Source organism: Lingula anatina, chromosome 3 (assembly GCF_051362555.1).
Source record: "Lingula anatina isolate TDL-2025a chromosome 3, LinAna3.0, whole genome shotgun sequence".
NCBI lineage: Eukaryota > Metazoa > Brachiopoda > Lingulata > Lingulida > Lingulidae > Lingula > Lingula anatina.
In genome coordinates, this window is record NC_141769.1 from 8,308,177 (window position 1) to 8,326,492 (window position 18,316).

Genomic DNA, 18,316 nt, shown 5'->3' on the forward strand with positions numbered 1-18,316 from the left:
TGCTTTGTCAGATTTCGCAAGTTTCATTGTTCAGTTTTTTTTGTTTTTTTTTCATGCTTACAAAGAAATAGAATTGCTTCAGATATCTTTTCAGATCAGCAATTTTGTCCTAGAAATAGAAATAATTTGTGGTAATCCTTGATATTATATTTTTTATTCAAGTTGGGGAAATAATACAGTGATAGCAAAGAAAATCCATTACTTTTTCATATGATAAGTGTTAAGTATTTTTTTTTTCTGTATAGAGCTGTTTGTCTTCTTGACAGTCTTTATAAGAATCTTCAAAACAAACCTACAGACATATGCTAAGTATGTACAATATTTTGACTGTCTAGTGGGTCATAAAATCAATGATGTACATTTTTGTCATAGATTGCTCTGTTCTTGTGACTTGATGAAATTCAAGCACAAGTTAAATATTATACACTTGAAAATATAATTCAGTAAAATATCAAAATAGACTGTTATATAAAAGTAAAACGTTACAAAAATTGTGTATATTGTACACTAAATATTCAATCTTTTTCAAATACTAAGTCTTATCGCTTTACCGTACTTAAAGCAACACTAAGAATATACTGGACCAAAGGCCTTAAATTACTAGCTTACATGTTCATATATTAGTTAGAAAAAAGCTCCTACTGGACATTAGAACGAATTGAGACTATAAAATGTTAATTCTTACACATGCCTTGATTATTACTTCACTTCAGATTGTAAAGGGGATGAAATAGTGTAGTAATATCATACTAAAAGATGAGTTTTTTGTTAGTCCAGTAATAGAATCAAAGTTATTGATATACAGAGTTGCAGGCAATCAAGTTATGATCTGTCATGATGTGTGAAGTCATTTAAAGCTGATTCAGAAATGGGTTCACAAGAGACAGTTACTTTAAACTTGACACTGTTTCATATGTATCCCTGCATTTAATGTAGAACTGATTAAAAAAAAACTTACATAACATGCTTATAATATAAGTACAGTACATGCTGTATACTTTAGGGCACTTGTTTTGCACTATTTATAAAGCAACTGACTTATAAACAACCTGTTGGAATGTAACTTGATAGTAAGTAGAGATCAATCTGTATATCCTATGTAAAGGTTGCTATTTGTTCCAGGTGCCTGACCCCTCACAGAGTGATGCTACAGCTCAAGTACAGATACGACAGAGAGGTGGATGCCAGTCAAAGGTACCAGGGTGATAAACTTGGCTCTCAATAGCTTATCTAGCACGTATATACCTAATATAAAATGGCCTAGTTATCGCTCGTTAAATACTTGAAAACTTGAGGCCCCTTATGTTATTGTTATTGCCACCTTGTGGAAATATGAACATTTACAGCTGCAGATTTATCGTCCTTCAAAATGCATTAATTTTAATACCCTGAAGTTCATATTTAAACATAGAAAGTTATGAGTGTGGGCTTTTGCTTCTGGCTAAGGCCATTGCTGACATTTTGTTTATGAATAACACTATTAATAGTAAGAAAAGATAACTTTGGAAATTGAGTCAACTTTTAAAAGGCACCTTGAAAGTTTTTAACAAAGTCTAATCTGGAGTGGTCTACAGCAGAACCTCTGTATTGGCTGTCATATGTACTGGAGCCGGCCTATAGATGGAGTCTAACCCCACGATGTTGAGGTTTTCTTTTTTAATCTCCTTCACAATTCTCATCCCCTCTCGGCTGATCTTGGTCCCCATTAAAAGTACTTCCTGGACACTGACATTGACAGCTAAAGCGGCAGCGAGGGTCCGGCAGCCCTGGTTTGATATGTTAATCCTGCTGAGGTCCAGGCGCTGGACAGTGTGGTTGAATTTCAGTGCCTCGCTGAGGGCCTGGATGCCATTGTTGTCTAGCTGGGTGTCAGTCAGAAGTAGCTCTTTTAGAGACTGGTTGACTTTCAGACCCTGCGCCATGGACAGCATGTTCATGCTTTCAAGTTTGGTTCCACAGAGGTTCAGGACCTGGAGTTGCTTGGTGTGCTCGAGTTTGACGCTCATTTCCTCAGCAGAGACGAGGTTGAGGGAGCAGCAGGGGAAGTGGAGCTCCTGGATGGATAAGGGAGTATGGCGGATGATGTTTGAGAGGAGAGGCGCATTGGTCATGTTGACAAATGTCAGCGAAGTGACGTGGGTCATGTTTTGACATGCTGTTTGTAAGTTGGCCCAAACTGAGGCTGAGATCTTGTCATTCTCACTTTGAGACTCCTCTATGCATTTGACTGTCTTAATGCTGGTGTTTCCCCTGAGTGCAGTTGCCAGGAAGTAAGTGGAGGTGCCAGTATCTAAGGATATCAACTTGAGAATGCTGATATTGGCGCTGTCCCTAACAGCCTCGGCTAAAGTCAGCAGAGTTTCTCTGTTGTATGTACAGAAATGGTTCACCTTAATGTCCATCTCGGTCACTTGACAGTCTGGCGACCTGACCACACTGGCCAGGCCGTTAATGGCTGCCGCTGATATTGGCTCGCGTTGGCGCAGCAGGAGTCTTGCTGGAATTGATTTAGCAATGAGGTCTGTGCTGTCCTTTCTCCCCTGACACTCATTGACACACTCCAAGCTGAGGATGAAGTCCAGTACCCTGCCCTCAAGTTTCTTATCCTTTAAAGAATCATCAGCACCATTTTTCACATCAGTTTTCCTGTAGTCACTTGCAGCTTGAGTTTTCAGGTCCACGTGAGTGAAGGCACGTCTTGTGCTTTTGTTAAGGAGAGAGTTCTGCCTCTTCCCTAGACTTTTTCCATTAACAGAGAATGTGATAGCCCTCCATTTTGTTAGATTGTGTTTTGCCATAAGTGAGAACAGATCGTGGAGGATTTTGACTGTGGAGACCTCGTAGCTGTGGCGTTTGAGTCCGCAGTAGAATACACACACATTGTGGAGGGACTTATCCTTGACCAGCTGTTGAGAGTAGACAAAGAACCTTTCCTGTGTCATGTCTGCTAGATATCTGGCTGCCAGGTACTCTTGGAAAGCCTTGTTAGCAAACATGCAGTATTCTGTACTTCTAGGGCGCTTGGATTGGAACTTCACCATAGGACCCAGTTTATAGATGAGGGCATTGATGTAGGTTTTATTGAGCTCATCGCACTTGAAGACTGTCTTCTTACTTAACATGCTCTGGAAGGCTATTTCTTCAAGCTGGCTGATTGTCCTCTTGATTTCTTCGGGGAGTATCCCGCCCGGAACATCCACCCCCTGTCTGGTACAGAACAGCCTCTGTAAGCTCAGCATCAGTTGGTCCATGATGAAAGTCTGGGTTCCAAACTGGAGACTCACTTTGGCTTCAACAGTGCCACACAGGCTGAGAAGGTTGAAGGGACTTTGTGTCAGGGCACAAAGTGCGATTTCATTTTCTGATGCAAGCTTTGACATTAAACCAGCATAGCTTTCAACAGATACTTTGGTTGATTGGGCATATTGCCTAACGAGGTCCTCCTTGGCTTCCACCTTTGTGATCCCCATAATGTGAAGAGCAGTGTCACAATACTTCATCAGTGATTGGACATAGCTTGGTTCAGTTGTCATGACAATATGCGCCTTGTCTAAAAGTTTTTGTCCAATCAGATCAGAGAAGACTCTGTTTGAGGAGGTCACATGATCATAGCTATCCAACAGAAAGAGAGTATCTTTCTGATTGGCTACTATCAAAGACCAAAGTTCATCCTTAGTCAGTTTGAAATTGAATGGAATCAGCTGATCAAAGATAGCGTCTTGTAGACTTTGGTTCTCTGACATCATTCTAAGATCAACCAGAAAGAGAAGCTGAAAGTTTTTGGGGAAGTATCCATGGTTCTTTGCCCAGGAGTAAGCCATATGTTTCAGAGCAGTGGACTTTCCATACCCACTAAGACCTGATAGAAGAACCCTTCCTGGAGCCTCACATTTTGGGTGAGGGTCAAAGATCTCATTGTTGGGCAGCACCCTCCTGAATAGAAAGTTATAGAAATATATATATATAATACAAGTGTAGATCTTGTGTATAATTTTAAGCCGACAATTGAGATGAGATTACATGCAGAAGGGACATATATTACTACTTGTGTGCGATTATCCAATCCATGTTTGAAGGTTTTTTTTTTCTTTATGAAATTTAGAACTAAGAAATTTGCATAAAAATTTGTAATCAGATGAATGAAGGCACAAATGAATGAATAGAAAAATTGTTTCATCAGTGATAAGATAGGTAATATATTTGTCAATAAGTGAAGTATATCCCTACCCTTGTGAGTCTGTCAGCTCTAGGGGTACTGTGAATTCATGCAGATCCACTTGCACTGATTCGTGCCATGTTGCTGGTCTCCAGCGGCTGTACTGGGATTTGTAGACATTGCTGAGAACTCCTCTACAGTACTCTAGGACATCTGAAGTTAGGATAAATGATAATAATTACTATAATTGTTATTATAATTGACAAACTGGATTTTTGTTGACATGTTACATTATGAAAAAATCATTTTTTATTATTTTGATGAATCAGTGTCATAAAACCAGTCAATTAAATATTTTATGTATGAAGCGGAACTACATTGACTTTATGTATTCCACATGCATCTAAAGTATTGATTTGTCAGTTTTGACATTTGAATAAGAAATTAAACCAATCCAACTCTTTGCCCTTGCCTAATGTTTGGCCCAATATCTATGACCTAGAACTAGTGCCGTAGAAATTTGTTTAACAAAAAAGCAGTCAATTTCCTCATCCTACGTGCCTGAATTAATCCAAAATCCCTAGTACAAGCAATTCCTAATCCCATGGGTGCATATAACATCCAGTTCTTTTAAAGGACAAGCCAACAGATTACTTGTAATATGTTAGCATAGGAATAAGATTTGGTTTGATAACATTATACTCCACTTGTTTGAGAACTATGTGGTCTTATGATGGTGGAAGGGATTTCTCTTATTTGAGGGACATGGCAATTAATAAGGCTTTACTTTCTGTTGTTTGTCAATAGTGTAACTGATAGTTTCAGGTCTTTGAGATTTTCAAATCTGTCTATTGAAATGAGTATTTTAGGTTTTTATGAGATGGGGGTGTGTTTACTACTGGCTATTCTTTCTTTCTATGTATACTTTCTAGTATTTTTCGTATAGAATTATTTATTTGTAGATGAGCATTTAAATGATAATTTTGAAACAAGTCATGAAGGTAATTAATAAAAATAATTAGCAATAGATATTGGTTATCTTTCTCCAAAAGTGTCAGTAAGTAAACCGCTGTTACTGTATGAAAATGATTAATCTTGAGAAAATAAGATGAGATATTAGAAAATGTTAGCCATACCATACCATATCATAACATACCAATGTCACTTACCAAAGTTTTTTGTAATGGCCTCTCTATACATGGCGGCCCTAGCCTGAGACATCTGCTCATGAATCTCGGGATACTTGAAGCGAATTGCGTCACAAAAAGCCATATATGCATGGGAGGCCCTGCGAGGAAGGACATCCAGCAGTTCCCGCATTTTCTCCGTGTTTCTTTTCTGGGTGTTTATGTTCTCCTTGTCCACAGTGGTGAGGACCCTGTCTTCTACCAGTCGCGCCAGAACGTCGTCTGCTTGAATGTTGTCAACCAATGTTTTGTAGAATTTGAGGAGGATGTTTCTTTCTTCTTGTGACATGCCTGCAAGTTGAATGATATGAAAGTATAAGTTTATATTTAATATGAATTTGATGGACTGAAATAAATTATGTTTAAATTAACTTCCACCCCCGCCCCCCAAAAACAGAAAAATATTAGACAAAAAAGGTATCAATTATGCTTATTACAGTTTTGAATAAATAGGAAATTTCCATGTGATAAAACCTCTTTCAACCTACCTGATGAATCTGGATCATTGAACAAAGTTGCTTTTTTCTTTCCTCTCTTCCCGCCTTTCTCTTTACTGTTCACAGCAGGTAATCTCTGATGTGGTGAAGCCAGTGAGAGCGGCTTGTTCCTTGATTGTTGAATCTCTCTCTCTATAGCCTCAACATTACTGCTGGCTTGGTGCCAAGATTTCAAAACATTTCTATAATGCTGTTGCATCTCACTGTCCATGGCTTCGCGCTGCATTCTCTTGATGCGAACATTACATATTGGTCCCCCCATGCGTAACAATACCTCAGAGATATGTGACCAGTAGCCATTGAAGTCTTTCTCAGGAAGGGAATCCAGCGAGACCAGCTGCCGTCTGTACCACTGAACTCTCGCAACGTCTGCAGAGATCCCTTTATCGCTCTGCAGGGGACAGCTGTCCCAACCGTTTGGGTAAGGTGGCGCCAAGTGACAGATGTGACGGAGGAGAACGTACAGGAGAGTAGGGCCGTAGTTCTCAGAATTGGCATTTTTCTTCCTCCGTGGGTATAACTTTCCCCACTGTGCCTCGCTAATTAGTCCCCTGGATTTCAGTCCACGCAGGGTCTTGTGAACCTCTCCTTTTGCAAGGTGCTCGTGTAAAGTAATTGGAGGGTGGATACTGTCAAAAAGTTCCTTCATTGAAAGGGTTCCACCTTCTACAAGAAGTCGACTGAGATTTGACAGGTTAACCTTTGACATTTCCTCTTCTGAGGATATTTGTGTTTGAGTGACATCATTTTCGGTTGCCATGGTTGGTGGAGATGGTTTTAAATAAGAATGTCAGACTGAAAATGAAAATTTAAAAATAGAAGATTTTGAAATGACAATTATTGTCCATGGAATCCAAAATAATTAGATTGATAAATTGTTTTATTTTGAACAATGACATTCATATTACCAGGTATGCTGGAAGCCTTTTCTGATTCAGTTTGGAAAAATATTTATTAAAGCTTTGAGAAATTTAATTTGCTGTTGTGTTACAATCACAGCCAATTTGAAACCAAAAGGTGGTTTTTAAATTTTTCACTTCCCTTTTCTCTCACAAACAAACCTAGCTCACTAAACATTTAATGTACTTAACGTGTAAGCTTTATGATGATGTTGTAGAGAAAGCTGAGAGCAGCTTGCGTTCTGCCCTTTACTGTTGACATTATAGCAGCAAACATTGCTGCAGAATAAAAACTGGTTTAAAAAACTAGAGATGTCACTGAGTTCAGTGTTAAGTGTGGCCTACAGATGAAACTTGACTAAAAGGTTTTTCTAGTTATTTCAAAACTGAGACAAAACTTTGAGGCTTTACTTTTATTGAAAAATTAAAATAATGTGATAAAAAGAGGAAAATAGATTTTTAAAAATAAATAAAATAAAAACAATTAAAAGTGTCTGTGGAAATTAAAGGCTTAAAAACTCCAATGTCAATCTTGGTCACAGAATTTGTTAACACATCCCATTCAAAAGTTGAAAAACATGATGAAAATATTTCTAACAGAAGAAAATCAAGACACAAACTTTAATAACAAACTTACCTACTACTCAACTGGTTTAACAGATCATCTCAGTGGTAATCAGTTCACAGTCTTTCCACATGGAATGAATGGCCCATACGTAGCACCAGTTACATTTAACAACTAGCATCCAGTCACCCTGTTTTCCCCCAACCTGCTACAGTTGTTTCTTGGTTACCGATTGCTACCCGCTGCCTGTCAGTCTTCATTTGTATTCAGCCTGGCGCTGTTAATCTCTCAGTTCACCCGATGGTTGACCCTTGCTGTTTGACAGGCATCGCTGACAGGGGTCTTAATCTTCAAAGTGACGGATTCATTATTGATTAGATAAGCAGGCGGTCTTAAAGGTGTTTAGACTCTTGAGTATTACGCTGATAATCACCAAGCAAAGAGTGATTGGTTACAGTATGCAGTGGATGTTGGTGGTGTTTTAGCGCCAATTTTGTGTTTTGTGGATGTTTGTTGTAAATTATGGGACATTTTAATGAATTTGGGAATGGAATTTCATAATTATCTTTGCAAAAGGAGATTGTGATATTTGCCAAGAGTGATTTATTATTTTTTTAGATAAAATATTATATAATAGTGGATGCCCTCCATTGTTGACTATTTTATGACCATTAATTTTACCTTTTAAAGAGATCAATTTTAATATTTTCTCTGGGGCAAAAAAAGATGAAATTTTTTCTGTGTGAAAAATCTTGAAATCTCATATCATCTCCATAGTGTAAACTGTCTAGTTGGTTTGTCCTTTTCCACTTATGTCCTGCATTCAAACATACCTTGATAAGTCTGTTTACTGTACAGTTACATGGTGTATAACCCAGTACATGTGGCTTATGCTTCAGAATGACAAAACAACAAATCTGGATGTTATAGTTCATTCAGTCTTGCAGTGTCATGGATTATTTTAGTTGATAGTTTTTACAACAATTATTTGTTTTAAAAGAAGGTATTTGTTGAAAGTTTGAATCTTATTAACTAAATAGATATTGTGATGTAATTGTGTACCCTGTCTATTTTTTTTTTTTTTTTTTTTTTTGTTATCTTGAGAATGGCATTTTATATTAAACTAATCTAATTAAATCAAGGCTCATGCATTTGATGTAGATTATTCACTGTGAGAACATGTTGACAGTTCTGACATTTTGATATAAAATTCAAGGCTAACCAGACTGGTGAGCTCAGTGTTGATGTAGTGAGTGCCCTACTACTGGCAGGTCCCTGTAGCCTCTGCCTTTGATGCTAAACACACTTGTTTACTTTGTTAGGGGAGAAATTTACTCTTCAGCTTTGGAAGCTTTCTTCCATGGAGAAATTCTGTATCCACTTCATCTGATGCATAATGTATAATCTGCTTTACAGTGAAGCAAACTTAAGCTGTGGTTTGTTTTGATTACTTAATTCTTTAAATTTTGGCTGCCAGGCATACAGGAACACAAATAAAATAAAAGTATGTTTTCAAGCTAGAGCCAGCCCTACAATGAGCAGAATCTTTGAAATTATTTCCTAAAAATGATATTTATAAAATAAATACATTTCAATAAAATGTTTGGTATTATTGATAGGTTCAATAACTACCAGATATTGAATCATTGCTCTTTTGTCTCATTTAACATGAGACCTATTGGTCAAAACGGATTTCATAGTGACATAATTTTTTTCAGATCTGCAGTGAAGAAAATAACTGAAAGAGATGACACTCCTGCCAAAACTATGATACTGTGTGTGAGCAGAGTTCTTACAAACAAAAGTATAGAGACAGGGGGACAAACTCATAGTAGAGGCAAGGAGGGAGAGAAAGAGGCACCAAAAATGGCAGTGGAAAATGTATGACATTGCATTGCCCTCAGTGTTTTACTTTTTCATATGTGTAATTTAACATGTTAAGGTTTATATTAAGTTTGTTTTTGAAGTCTTATTTAAAATCTTTCAAATCTAATCTAATACTTATCAGATTCCACCGCAAATTTAATGTTATTGCACAATCCAATTGCTTTGAGGTCGAAGAAATACAAGCAAATATTTATGTATTGATAATCATTGTCATTCACCTCTATATTTATCCCCCTCTAAGGCCACAGTAGAGCTGACAGATGGCTGGTACCCCATTAGAACACAGTTGGACCCCGCCCTGACCAAACTCCTCAGGTCTGGCAGGCTGAGAGTGGGCCAGAAACTCTGTGTATGTGGGGCTGAACTTGTGGGTTCCCAGGATGCCTGCTTACCACTAGAGGTGGGTTAGATACTTTATTTATTTATTTGAAAACAAGCATTTTATGCAAAAATATTTTTGTGCTATTACTTAGATAATGTGTTTTCTTTGTACTCACATCTTTTTATTTACATATTGCTATTATCATGAAGAAATGCAGCTAACTTTTTTTGTGTGACACTGTGATTTTGTCTATTTATTTACTGCAATTTTATTAGGAAAAGCAAAAGTGAAAAAAGTAAGTAAACGTACATTGTAATATGATCCTCTCAACATGACACCAAAAAGGCAATTAGTTTTCTAGATCAATGTCTTGCACATGGGTTAATACATTTAGAGATCTATGATGTCAGTGTTTTATATGTTCTTCATTCTGTTACCAGGCACCACCAGATCTTCTACTTAAAATCAGTGGGAATTCCACCAGGCCTGCTAGATGGGATGCCAAACTTGGCTTCCACAGGTCCCCACACCCTTTCCCTGTGCCCCTGGGGTCTCTGTTCCCAGATGGGGGGATAGTGGGGTGTGTGGATGTCATGGCAACCAGGGTGTACCCTATGCAGGTGGGTTTGAGCTCTCTCTCTCTGTGTGTGTGTGTGTGTGTGTGTGTGTGTGTGTGTGTGTGCGCGCGCGTGCACGCACGCGTGCATGCATGTGTGTGTAAGAGGGAGTTGGTGGATTGAAGTAATGAACTTTTGTTTAATAGTTTTCATTTATGTAAGCAAGTACAAAATTTCAGGGATCCTCAAAATCTTATTATCCTCATTATGATATAGAACTTTCTTTCTGATTTAGTATATGGAGAAGTTACCAAATGGCTCCAATGTGTTCCGCTGTGGTCGGATGGAAGAACGAGAGTCAAAAAAGTTTGAACAAACAAGACAAGAGAGAATGGAGAAACTGTTGGCTAGAATTCAAGCAGACGTTGAACTAAAGAGTTCTGATAAGAGTGAGTTATTCTCCATTTTATGGTACTAAAGATTTCTTTAAAGGAATATTTAAACTCAAAAACATATTTTTTCAAAATTCATTTATCCAGCTTTCAAAATAACAAATATTTCTTGCCCTGCATTTTTACTTTTTAAAAGGTCAAAGATTCATTGAGTATCAAGGAAATTACAGTGATATTGGAATGTGTTAGGTGTGATAGCATTCACACTCCTGATTGTGCTCAATCTCAACATCTTTGCTCTAGGCACAAAGATGAAGAGAAGGTCAGTGAAGTTGACCAGTGTCCAGATCAGCAATCTGACCACTGGCAAAGAGATCTATGATGCCATTCAGAACGCACCTGACCCCACTTCAATTGAGGTAGCTTGTAGACAGGGTTTCTATCAGTGTAAAACATGGCCCTATCATAATGTCCTGAAATTAGTTTTCTATCCAAAAAGACAAGTACAAACAAAACTTAAAATGAAATCTGAAATAACTATGGCACCATTTTTGCAGTTTTGATGAAATATTTCTTAGCTGACTATCAATAATTTCAAAACATTGCAATGCCATTTTGGCTGCTCTAGTGATAAGAACTTAAGTTCACCACAATCTTACAGTTTTAAGTGCTTGTTGGACAAAAACAAGAATTGTGAACAAAAATGAAAATTTTGCTTGAATTAATTTATCATTTTATCCCTTCCAAAGATGTTTACTTTATTGTTCCCTTTAGATGGAGTTAAGTGAGGCTCAGATCTGTGCCCTGAATGAGCATAGATGTAGACTACAGATGGAGCAGCAAGCTGAGGTACAGGCACAGGTCAGGAAGGCTTTACAGGACACGGAGAACGAGGTACACGGGAGAGATGGTGTGTGTGCATACTTGCCTGAGTGTGTGTGTGTGCTCACACGCTTGTATATTTATAGGAAGGGGTCTGCACTGAAAAATGCTAAATTCATACATACTGTAGCTGTTTTATTTTGAATAGGTAAAATATTCATGTTTAAGGCCTTCATGATGATTTTGTATTTGACTTGTACTGTTTCATTTTAGAATCATTTCAAGGTGTTTCATTTGACTACACTTTAATGTACCACCTTATAGTTTTCAATTTTTTTACTTGTTTTCAAGCTCATTGTAAAAAATAGACATTTTGTTGACTTTTTTCTGCTATATTTTTGATATTATCATTAATTGATATTAATTTGCATTTGAACAGCAGTCCAGCATGAGAAATGTGACACCACTGTTGAAGGTGAGAGTTGCTGGCTGCAGTAACTCTGATGTAGATGCTGGGATGAGTAAGTTTGTTGTAGAGAATACTTGGAGTTCTTTTTTGAAGTAAAATAATATTTTGTAATTTGACTTTTGTGCAGGGACTTGGAATTCTAAAAATCTGTTGTGATGATTAGAAAAAATAACTAATACCTGTTTCTGTTTAAGTAAATGTGTGATTCTGAACAAATTAAATTCAGAGAAAGAAGCAAAGTTGGAATCGAAGTTAACTGTGTAAAATACATGTTGTGAAAAACATTCTTCAACCTAGATCTCCTGGCTGGTTAATTTCTGATTTTTTAAATATCTGAAATGTCCACAGATACATTCCTAACAGTATGGAGACCAAGTGATGAAGTCATTCAGATGCTGCAGGAAGGAAAAAGGCTCAAAATATATAATCTCTCTGCGTCTGGTGCCAGGTAATGATATAACACACCATTGGTGTCTTCTTTTGCTGTCTTTGTACTGTAAATTAGTAGCTGTGTTTTCATGTTATATTGACATACTTTATATTGCATGTTAACACACACACTATTTGTGCTTGTCAATCACAAATTCATTTTCCCCCTTCGATGTCAAAAAAAATTCTTTGCATTCAGTGGTTTTTCTTCTTTCCTCATTAAGGGTTAAGAACTGTCCATGTGAAGTACAGTTGTCTGCATGCAGAGGTACAAAATACATGGAAAGTCAGATTGAGGAGAACTTCAAAGACCTCATTTTTGAACCCAGAGAAGTAAGATTTACATTTGTAGTCATATTTATGGGCTCAGTTGTTTGGGGATGTCTTACTTGATTTAAAACAATTCAATGGCAATTTTTGGTTAAAAAAAGAAATTTAATTAACTTTTATTAAAAATTAGTTACTTGTGATGGGGATGTTTAGAGTCAAAATGAGTATTTTTTTAAAAATGTAATACATTGATATTTTGTGTATTCTCTCTAGGTATATGAATTCAGTGAGCTGTGTAGTCATTCAGTAAGGCCAGCCTACAGTGAAGTAGATGTGGTGGGCTTTGTAGTACATGTCGCAGACAGTGGTGACACCTATAGGTGAGTTAGAAAGATACATCTGCAGTCAACGACAAACATGTTAATTCAGATTGTATTATATACAGTGACAAAAAATAAATGAAACCATTTTCCAAATTTTTTAAAGATCATAAATTACAGTGTAAACAAAGTTGAAATTTTGTTCCCAACACGTGATCATGAAATCAACTTTTCTATCAATTGATTGCAATAAATTTCCATTATAATTGCCAGCGCTTGTTCCAGATCTGGTGGTTGTATGCAGACCGTTTACTTTGTGGACAACACTGAAGAATTCCTGGAGGTAAAGTTTTGGGGAGGATTGAAGGTAAGACTTGATATGATAACATGGGTGAACGTTTTTTGGATTATGCCCAATTGCAGGATTTTCAGTCTTTAATTTGATGTTTTTTTTTAAATATAATGATCTAAGTGCAATGATTTTCAGTTTTTACAACTTATGCCAATGTAATAATGATTATTATATTTGGACAAGCATTGTGAATTATATATTTGTCAGTAAACCTTAAACACTATAAAAGAAGGAATAAAAACCAGTACAGGTTGCTTCGTAGTAACAGTGTGATGTCCAAATTGATGATTTTAAATATATAAATGTTTCTAGGCTCTTGGCGTGGATGACCTGTTGACCACAGGCACTCTGGTAGCGGTCACTAACCTGCAGTGGAGGGGGGAGAGCAGGTCCAGTGTCCCTTGTTATTTTGCCAGTGAGATGTGCCACTTCACCACCAGACCTAAGGATGAACACTTGAAGAGTGCTGTAGAGAAGCTGCAGTCAGTTATATCTGTGAGTGTTAATTTTAGAAGCCTGCCCATTTGGGAAAATAGGTTTAGCCCAAAAGATTAACAGGATTAAAAATGACATCATGAAAAGCCTGACTAGTATATCTGTGAGTGTCAAGGTTTTAGAACAAATCCCATGTAAAAGAGAGTTTTTGAACAGCACCTTTTTGACCTTGAGTTAGATATCAAAAACATAAGCTAACGTTTATGGTGCTATCCCATTGTCATTGATATGTATTTTGAGTCTATAGATTAAATGCATATGGTTTCAAACAGCAATTTCACCATCTGCAAAAGTCCCACTAACTTAAATTTAAGTTGATGACATTAAGTGGGTATTCTCCTATACACGTTATTGTTCACAAGAGTTTAGTACTAATATATTTTATCCCCATGTGTTTATTGTAATCACAGTGCTGAGTCATTGTAATGGATGCTATACAAAACCACCTCTGTAATCTTTACTTTGGCACTGAAATTGACTGCAGTCCACATAAAGTTGATTTCTTGATTACATGCTGTGGACATGGCATAAATATTTTTAACTTATTGAAATAATGTTTCAATTTTAGTCACCAAAGCAGTTCATTAACGAGATGGAGAAGAAGTTGAGGACCATTGTATTTGGACAGCCTGTCCAGCAGAATGATGATATATCAGTGTCCAGTAAAAGCTCAAACTCTGTGGTCAAGGTATGTGGAGGGCAGCCTGGGCATAAAAGATTTTGTCCATATTTTACTGTAGAATTTGTATGACATGTGAATTTGTCTTAACTGATTGACATGAATGATAGCAAAGTTATAGCAGTTACAGATGTCATAAAGCATGAATTTTGTATACGGTACAATGCTCTTTTTTTTTTTCAGATCCCATCCAGACCAAGGACCCCTGTAACCACATTTACACCAGTGAGACCATCTCCAGTACCAAAAACGTTACCATATTCTAAAACTGATTCTTCCACACCAAATTCAAGGTTCAGTCTTGACATGAAAAATACCCTCATGCAAGAAAGCTCTGAAGAGCAAGCAGACGATCCCCGCACAGCTCTTCAGCGCATGAAGGCAAGAAAGTTGGAACAGTATGGAGAACCCCCTCCAGTGTGTCCACTGCCTGTTTCTGTTCCCTCAGCTCTGAAGCGAGGGTTTAGGGCCCCTGGTCTTAGAAGCAGTAGTCCAAGAAATCTACCTTTCATTTCAAGAACCTCAAGTAATGAGCAAATAAACATTGATGACAATAAAGTGAAAGAAAATACAGCCCCTGAAATTACCAACATGAAAAGAAAGGAATTTGACAATGTGGAAAGCCAAAGGAATGAGAATTGCCAAGAAGATGAAGAGGTCCTTGAAAGCTTGGTGAAAAATACTCCAAACCATAAAGGTGTTAGAGCAGAAGTGTCACATATGGACCACATTCAAATTTCACAAGGATCCCCAAAGAATGGTCCAAAGGATGGAAATGAGAAGAACCTTCAGACTGGTCGCTGCAATACTGACATATGTGACAAAGATGGTCAAGACTGTAAACAAAATGAATTTGAGAAAGAAGACAAAAAATTGTGTGAAGGACACTCCGCAGTCCCTAACATTGACTTAAAATCTCAACAAATTTCAGATAAACCACAGAGCAATTCTTCATCTCAGGATTCTCAGATAACTAACCAAAGTTCCCAGCTAAGTCAACAGTCACCTAAGACTGCTTCAGGGAAAGCTAAGACGTCTAAGAGAAGACGGACAGCCACCCTGGAGACGATAGACTTTGACCAACTGATTTCTGTTCACGAGGGGGAAGGGATAGCGGAGAGGTGCAAAAAGCGACGTAGATCTACAAGATTATAAGGATCGATTGTTTTAAGATACAGGGTATATCTATTTGTTATATATTAATATAGTGCCAGCTTGGAAAATTATTATAAGGTGCTTTCAAAACGAAAAACGCATTGTTTGAAAAAGAAGAATGGATGAAAAATGTATAGACTTAAAATTTAGATCAAAATGGAAAGGTATGTCATTATAAACAGTCCTGGAGTTATAAAGTGGTTCCATCTTATATTGTCAGGTGCGTAATTGTAACGATGTTGATTTGACGGGAAATTATTCAATATACTGTGCAATGACAAACTTAAATTGGTAAAAAGGATATCAACGCACTTGTGTTGTATTTGCTTGTAATTATTATCAAGCTTGGAGATAATTATGCAACTTGTCAGCATATAATTTTTTTTTAATTATTTAAATTGTTCCTTAAATAATTCTCGTGTCCTTAAGTTGGCTTCTAGATAAAATTCAATTTTTAACATGTTCTGATGGTCCCCGACTGTTAATTGAACACTCATAAAGTTACGTTTTAAATTTCTCTTTAGCAGTTGTCATTAGAGTTGTACTCTACAATGTGCATTTTTACACTCTGTGTAATAAAGCGTTTTACGTCCAAATTTAATACCTCTTCTCTGTATTTTTTGACCGTGTAGGTGTGCTTGTACGGATCGAAATTCCAAAACAGTAAGCATCTAAACTATTGTAAAATGTGTTCGAGGGATGGGGGTAATTTTTAAAGAAGGTTCGTGGCGCCAAATGATGATTCGATGAAAAATCGGTTCTTGAAGGCGTAAACTCTCTAAATAGTCTACATTTGCCTGTATCGGGAAATCAAATTAAATTTGATTGCAATCAATTTCCATTATTGCCATCGGCTGTTCCAGACCTGGGGGATGTCCAGACTGTGTACTAAATAGACAACACTTAACTATTACTGGAGGTGAGGTTTTGGGGAGGGTTAAAGATAAGACTTGATGCGGCAATTCGGGTGAAAGTTTTCAGAATGATGCCTAATTTCAGGATTTCCTGTCTTCATCTTGATTCCTTTTAAAATGGTCTATGAGAAATTATGACTGAAATACGACTGGCGCCGCGAGCATTCTGTACAGTCGAGTGTAGAATACTACATGGAGTATCTTCTTCGGTACATAAATATTGTATCCGACACCCCGGTGAGCATCAAATTAAATTACACGCCGGTCATTCTATAGCCAGAAGAATTAAAGACCTATATTACACCATAATAGGGTATTTTCGCTTTAAGTCTGTCTTTCTGTGTCCAGCGCGTCCAGTGTGGTGTTAAGTGACCCACGGTGCTATTGTAGTCGATGAAATGGTTGATGGGAAGAGCGGACATTCTCGTCCCATTTTGTGACTTTATTGGAACTTTATTTGACACAGGGCGCCTTCCATATGGATGTATTGTTATTGCATGATGTCTAAAGATTTCAACCCTCAGCGGTGTCATACAAAACCCACTTGTTGCTGCAGTTAGGGTATTACCGAAGACGCAGGGTGCGAGAGCGTGTTAAAGCGCGACGCACACTGTGGCTGAGCAACGGTGCAAACTAGTGATCACGTTGAGAGATGACAACTCACACCTCCTCACCTGTCATCTGATCATTTTTTATTTGTGTATTATTTTCTTTTTACTTTTTTCCCCTCAGCGGATGCGCGGGGAAGCTACATCTATCTTGCGTTTCAGGTCTTGCACACCGCTCTGGTGGATCAAACCTCTCCAATCCGTTAGCTCAGCCAATGAGTGCAGTGTGTGTCGGGCTTAAGGTTCTCATAATATGCTCCCCGATTATTGACTCGCGGATATCAATTTACCGGGACCTTCGTTATGAGTGGAAATGGCACCCACTACAATATGGTCATTAAACATGGGAGGCCACTTAACATAATAATAGATATGTTCATGGGGTTACATTAGAGTTAATTTAAACATTCCCCGGTCATTAGATTGGCCCTGGTCCCACCGGGAGAAAACTACCGACATCGACATGTAATGGGGTGTATAATGCAGAGGTAGGCACTAGTGCACGAAGATCTACTAGATGATTATCACGGGAGAAGACTGGATTTGGCATATACATGATATAACGTAATGTTTAACAAACATTCTATCGTGATAGTCTAAGCGATTAACGTAAGCGTAACACAATTTGAATGATATAAGAAAACTGATACTTCTTTATGGTCTGAAATAATATGTTATACAAACGTAGTCTCGGCTCCGAATGCTGCACAAAAGTTAATTACCCCCTAGCAACTTCAGAGGGCGTGACAGACATTTAAGCCGCTTAAACTGAATGCAGTTTAACGAGAATCCCCTCGGAGTTAGAGCGATCCTGCTAGTACGACAGGTTTATGTGAACCCAGCCTCAGACTGTTAAAAATGACAATTTATCAGGCAAAGACCTACCCCAATATAATAGTTTAAACTTTCATAAGCTGATCCCTAGTGTCTAAAACTCATATTAGAATTTCACCAACTAGAAATTTATACATTTTAACGAGAGCCAGGAGTAATAGGCCTATATCGAAAGAAACCAGTTATTTTGGTCGGAAAGTTTATATCTACTTGTTAAGTGACCACTCCTACTTGTATAGTTCTATTTAAGACCATCATTAATTTAGACGTGACTGTCAGTTATAAAGGTTATTCGGGACATTATGCTATTGCGCAAAAGATGCAGATGTCAGTGAGCAATTTGCAAAACAAAAACGTTTACATATGTTGAGTCATGATTAAATACATTTCAAAATGTTTGATAACCTGTTGTACGAAATACAAGCTTTTTTTTCAGAATAGGCCACACTTTTTTAATTTTATGGATGACATCCTGCGCGCGCACCGATTTTCGTCCGTTCTCCAAAA

General features: G+C 37.4%; 2 protein-coding genes across 8 annotated transcripts in view; one reads left to right on the forward strand and one right to left on the reverse strand.

Annotated features, from left to right (window-relative positions):
* LOC106173426 (uncharacterized) overlaps positions 1-16,054 on the forward strand; it is a 33,082-nt gene extending 17,028 nt beyond the window's left edge. For 4 of the 6 annotated variants that reach the window (XM_087008272.1, XM_087008276.1, XM_087008277.1 and 1 more), the window contains exons 17-31: positions 1,123-1,194; positions 9,023-9,185; positions 9,433-9,591; positions 9,954-10,133; positions 10,366-10,519; positions 10,766-10,881; positions 11,237-11,356; positions 11,724-11,805; positions 12,102-12,201; positions 12,407-12,515; positions 12,726-12,832; positions 13,046-13,139; positions 13,437-13,619; positions 14,188-14,307; positions 14,482-16,054. In XM_087008272.1, coding sequence (XP_086864398.1) covers positions 1,123-1,194; positions 9,023-9,185; positions 9,433-9,591; positions 9,954-10,133; positions 10,366-10,519; positions 10,766-10,881; positions 11,237-11,356; positions 11,724-11,805; positions 12,102-12,201; positions 12,407-12,515; positions 12,726-12,832; positions 13,046-13,139; positions 13,437-13,619; positions 14,188-14,307; positions 14,482-15,453 — 2,731 coding nt within the window. In that variant the 3' untranslated portion in view covers positions 15,454-16,054. The remainder of the gene's footprint in view (positions 1-1,122; positions 1,195-9,022; positions 9,186-9,432; positions 9,592-9,953; positions 10,134-10,365; positions 10,520-10,765; positions 10,882-11,236; positions 11,357-11,723; positions 11,806-12,101; positions 12,202-12,406; positions 12,516-12,725; positions 12,833-13,045; positions 13,140-13,436; positions 13,620-14,187; positions 14,308-14,481) is intronic. The other 2 variants (XM_087008275.1, XM_087008273.1) reach the window with 2 other exon arrangements.
* Positions 107-7,947, reverse strand: LOC106173427 (NACHT, LRR and PYD domains-containing protein 12-like). 2 transcript variants are annotated; one of them, XM_013554568.2, is made up of 5 exons: positions 7,381-7,947; positions 5,832-6,635; positions 5,326-5,634; positions 4,228-4,369; positions 107-3,933 (listed from the first exon to the last, which is right to left on the reverse strand). In XM_013554568.2, the coding sequence occupies exons 2-5, from the start codon at positions 6,598-6,600 to the stop codon at positions 1,569-1,571; spliced, it is 3,585 nt and encodes a 1,194-aa protein (XP_013410022.2). In that variant the 5' UTR covers positions 6,601-6,635; positions 7,381-7,947; the 3' UTR covers positions 107-1,568. The 2 variants fall into 2 exon arrangements, with proteins under 2 accessions (XP_013410022.2, XP_013410021.2); XM_013554567.2 differs by having other exon boundaries at positions 108-3,933; positions 7,377-7,946.
* Positions 16,055-18,316: the final 2,262 nt, after the last annotated feature.

Bases quoted from the DNA above. Each gene is read 5' to 3' on its own strand.
- LOC106173427 (XM_013554568.2), bottom strand. From the start codon at position 6,600: ATGGCAACCGAAAATGATGTCACTCAAACACAAATATCCTCAGAAGAG. The intron at 5,635-5,831 runs GTAGGTTGAAAG...TTCAACTTGCAG, and splicing joins CAATGATCCAGATTCATCAG to GCATGTCACAAGAAGAAAGA. The intron at 3,934-4,227 runs GTAGGGATATAC...CTTTCTATTCAG, and splicing joins GAGCTGACAGACTCACAAGG to GAGGGTGCTGCCCAACAATG.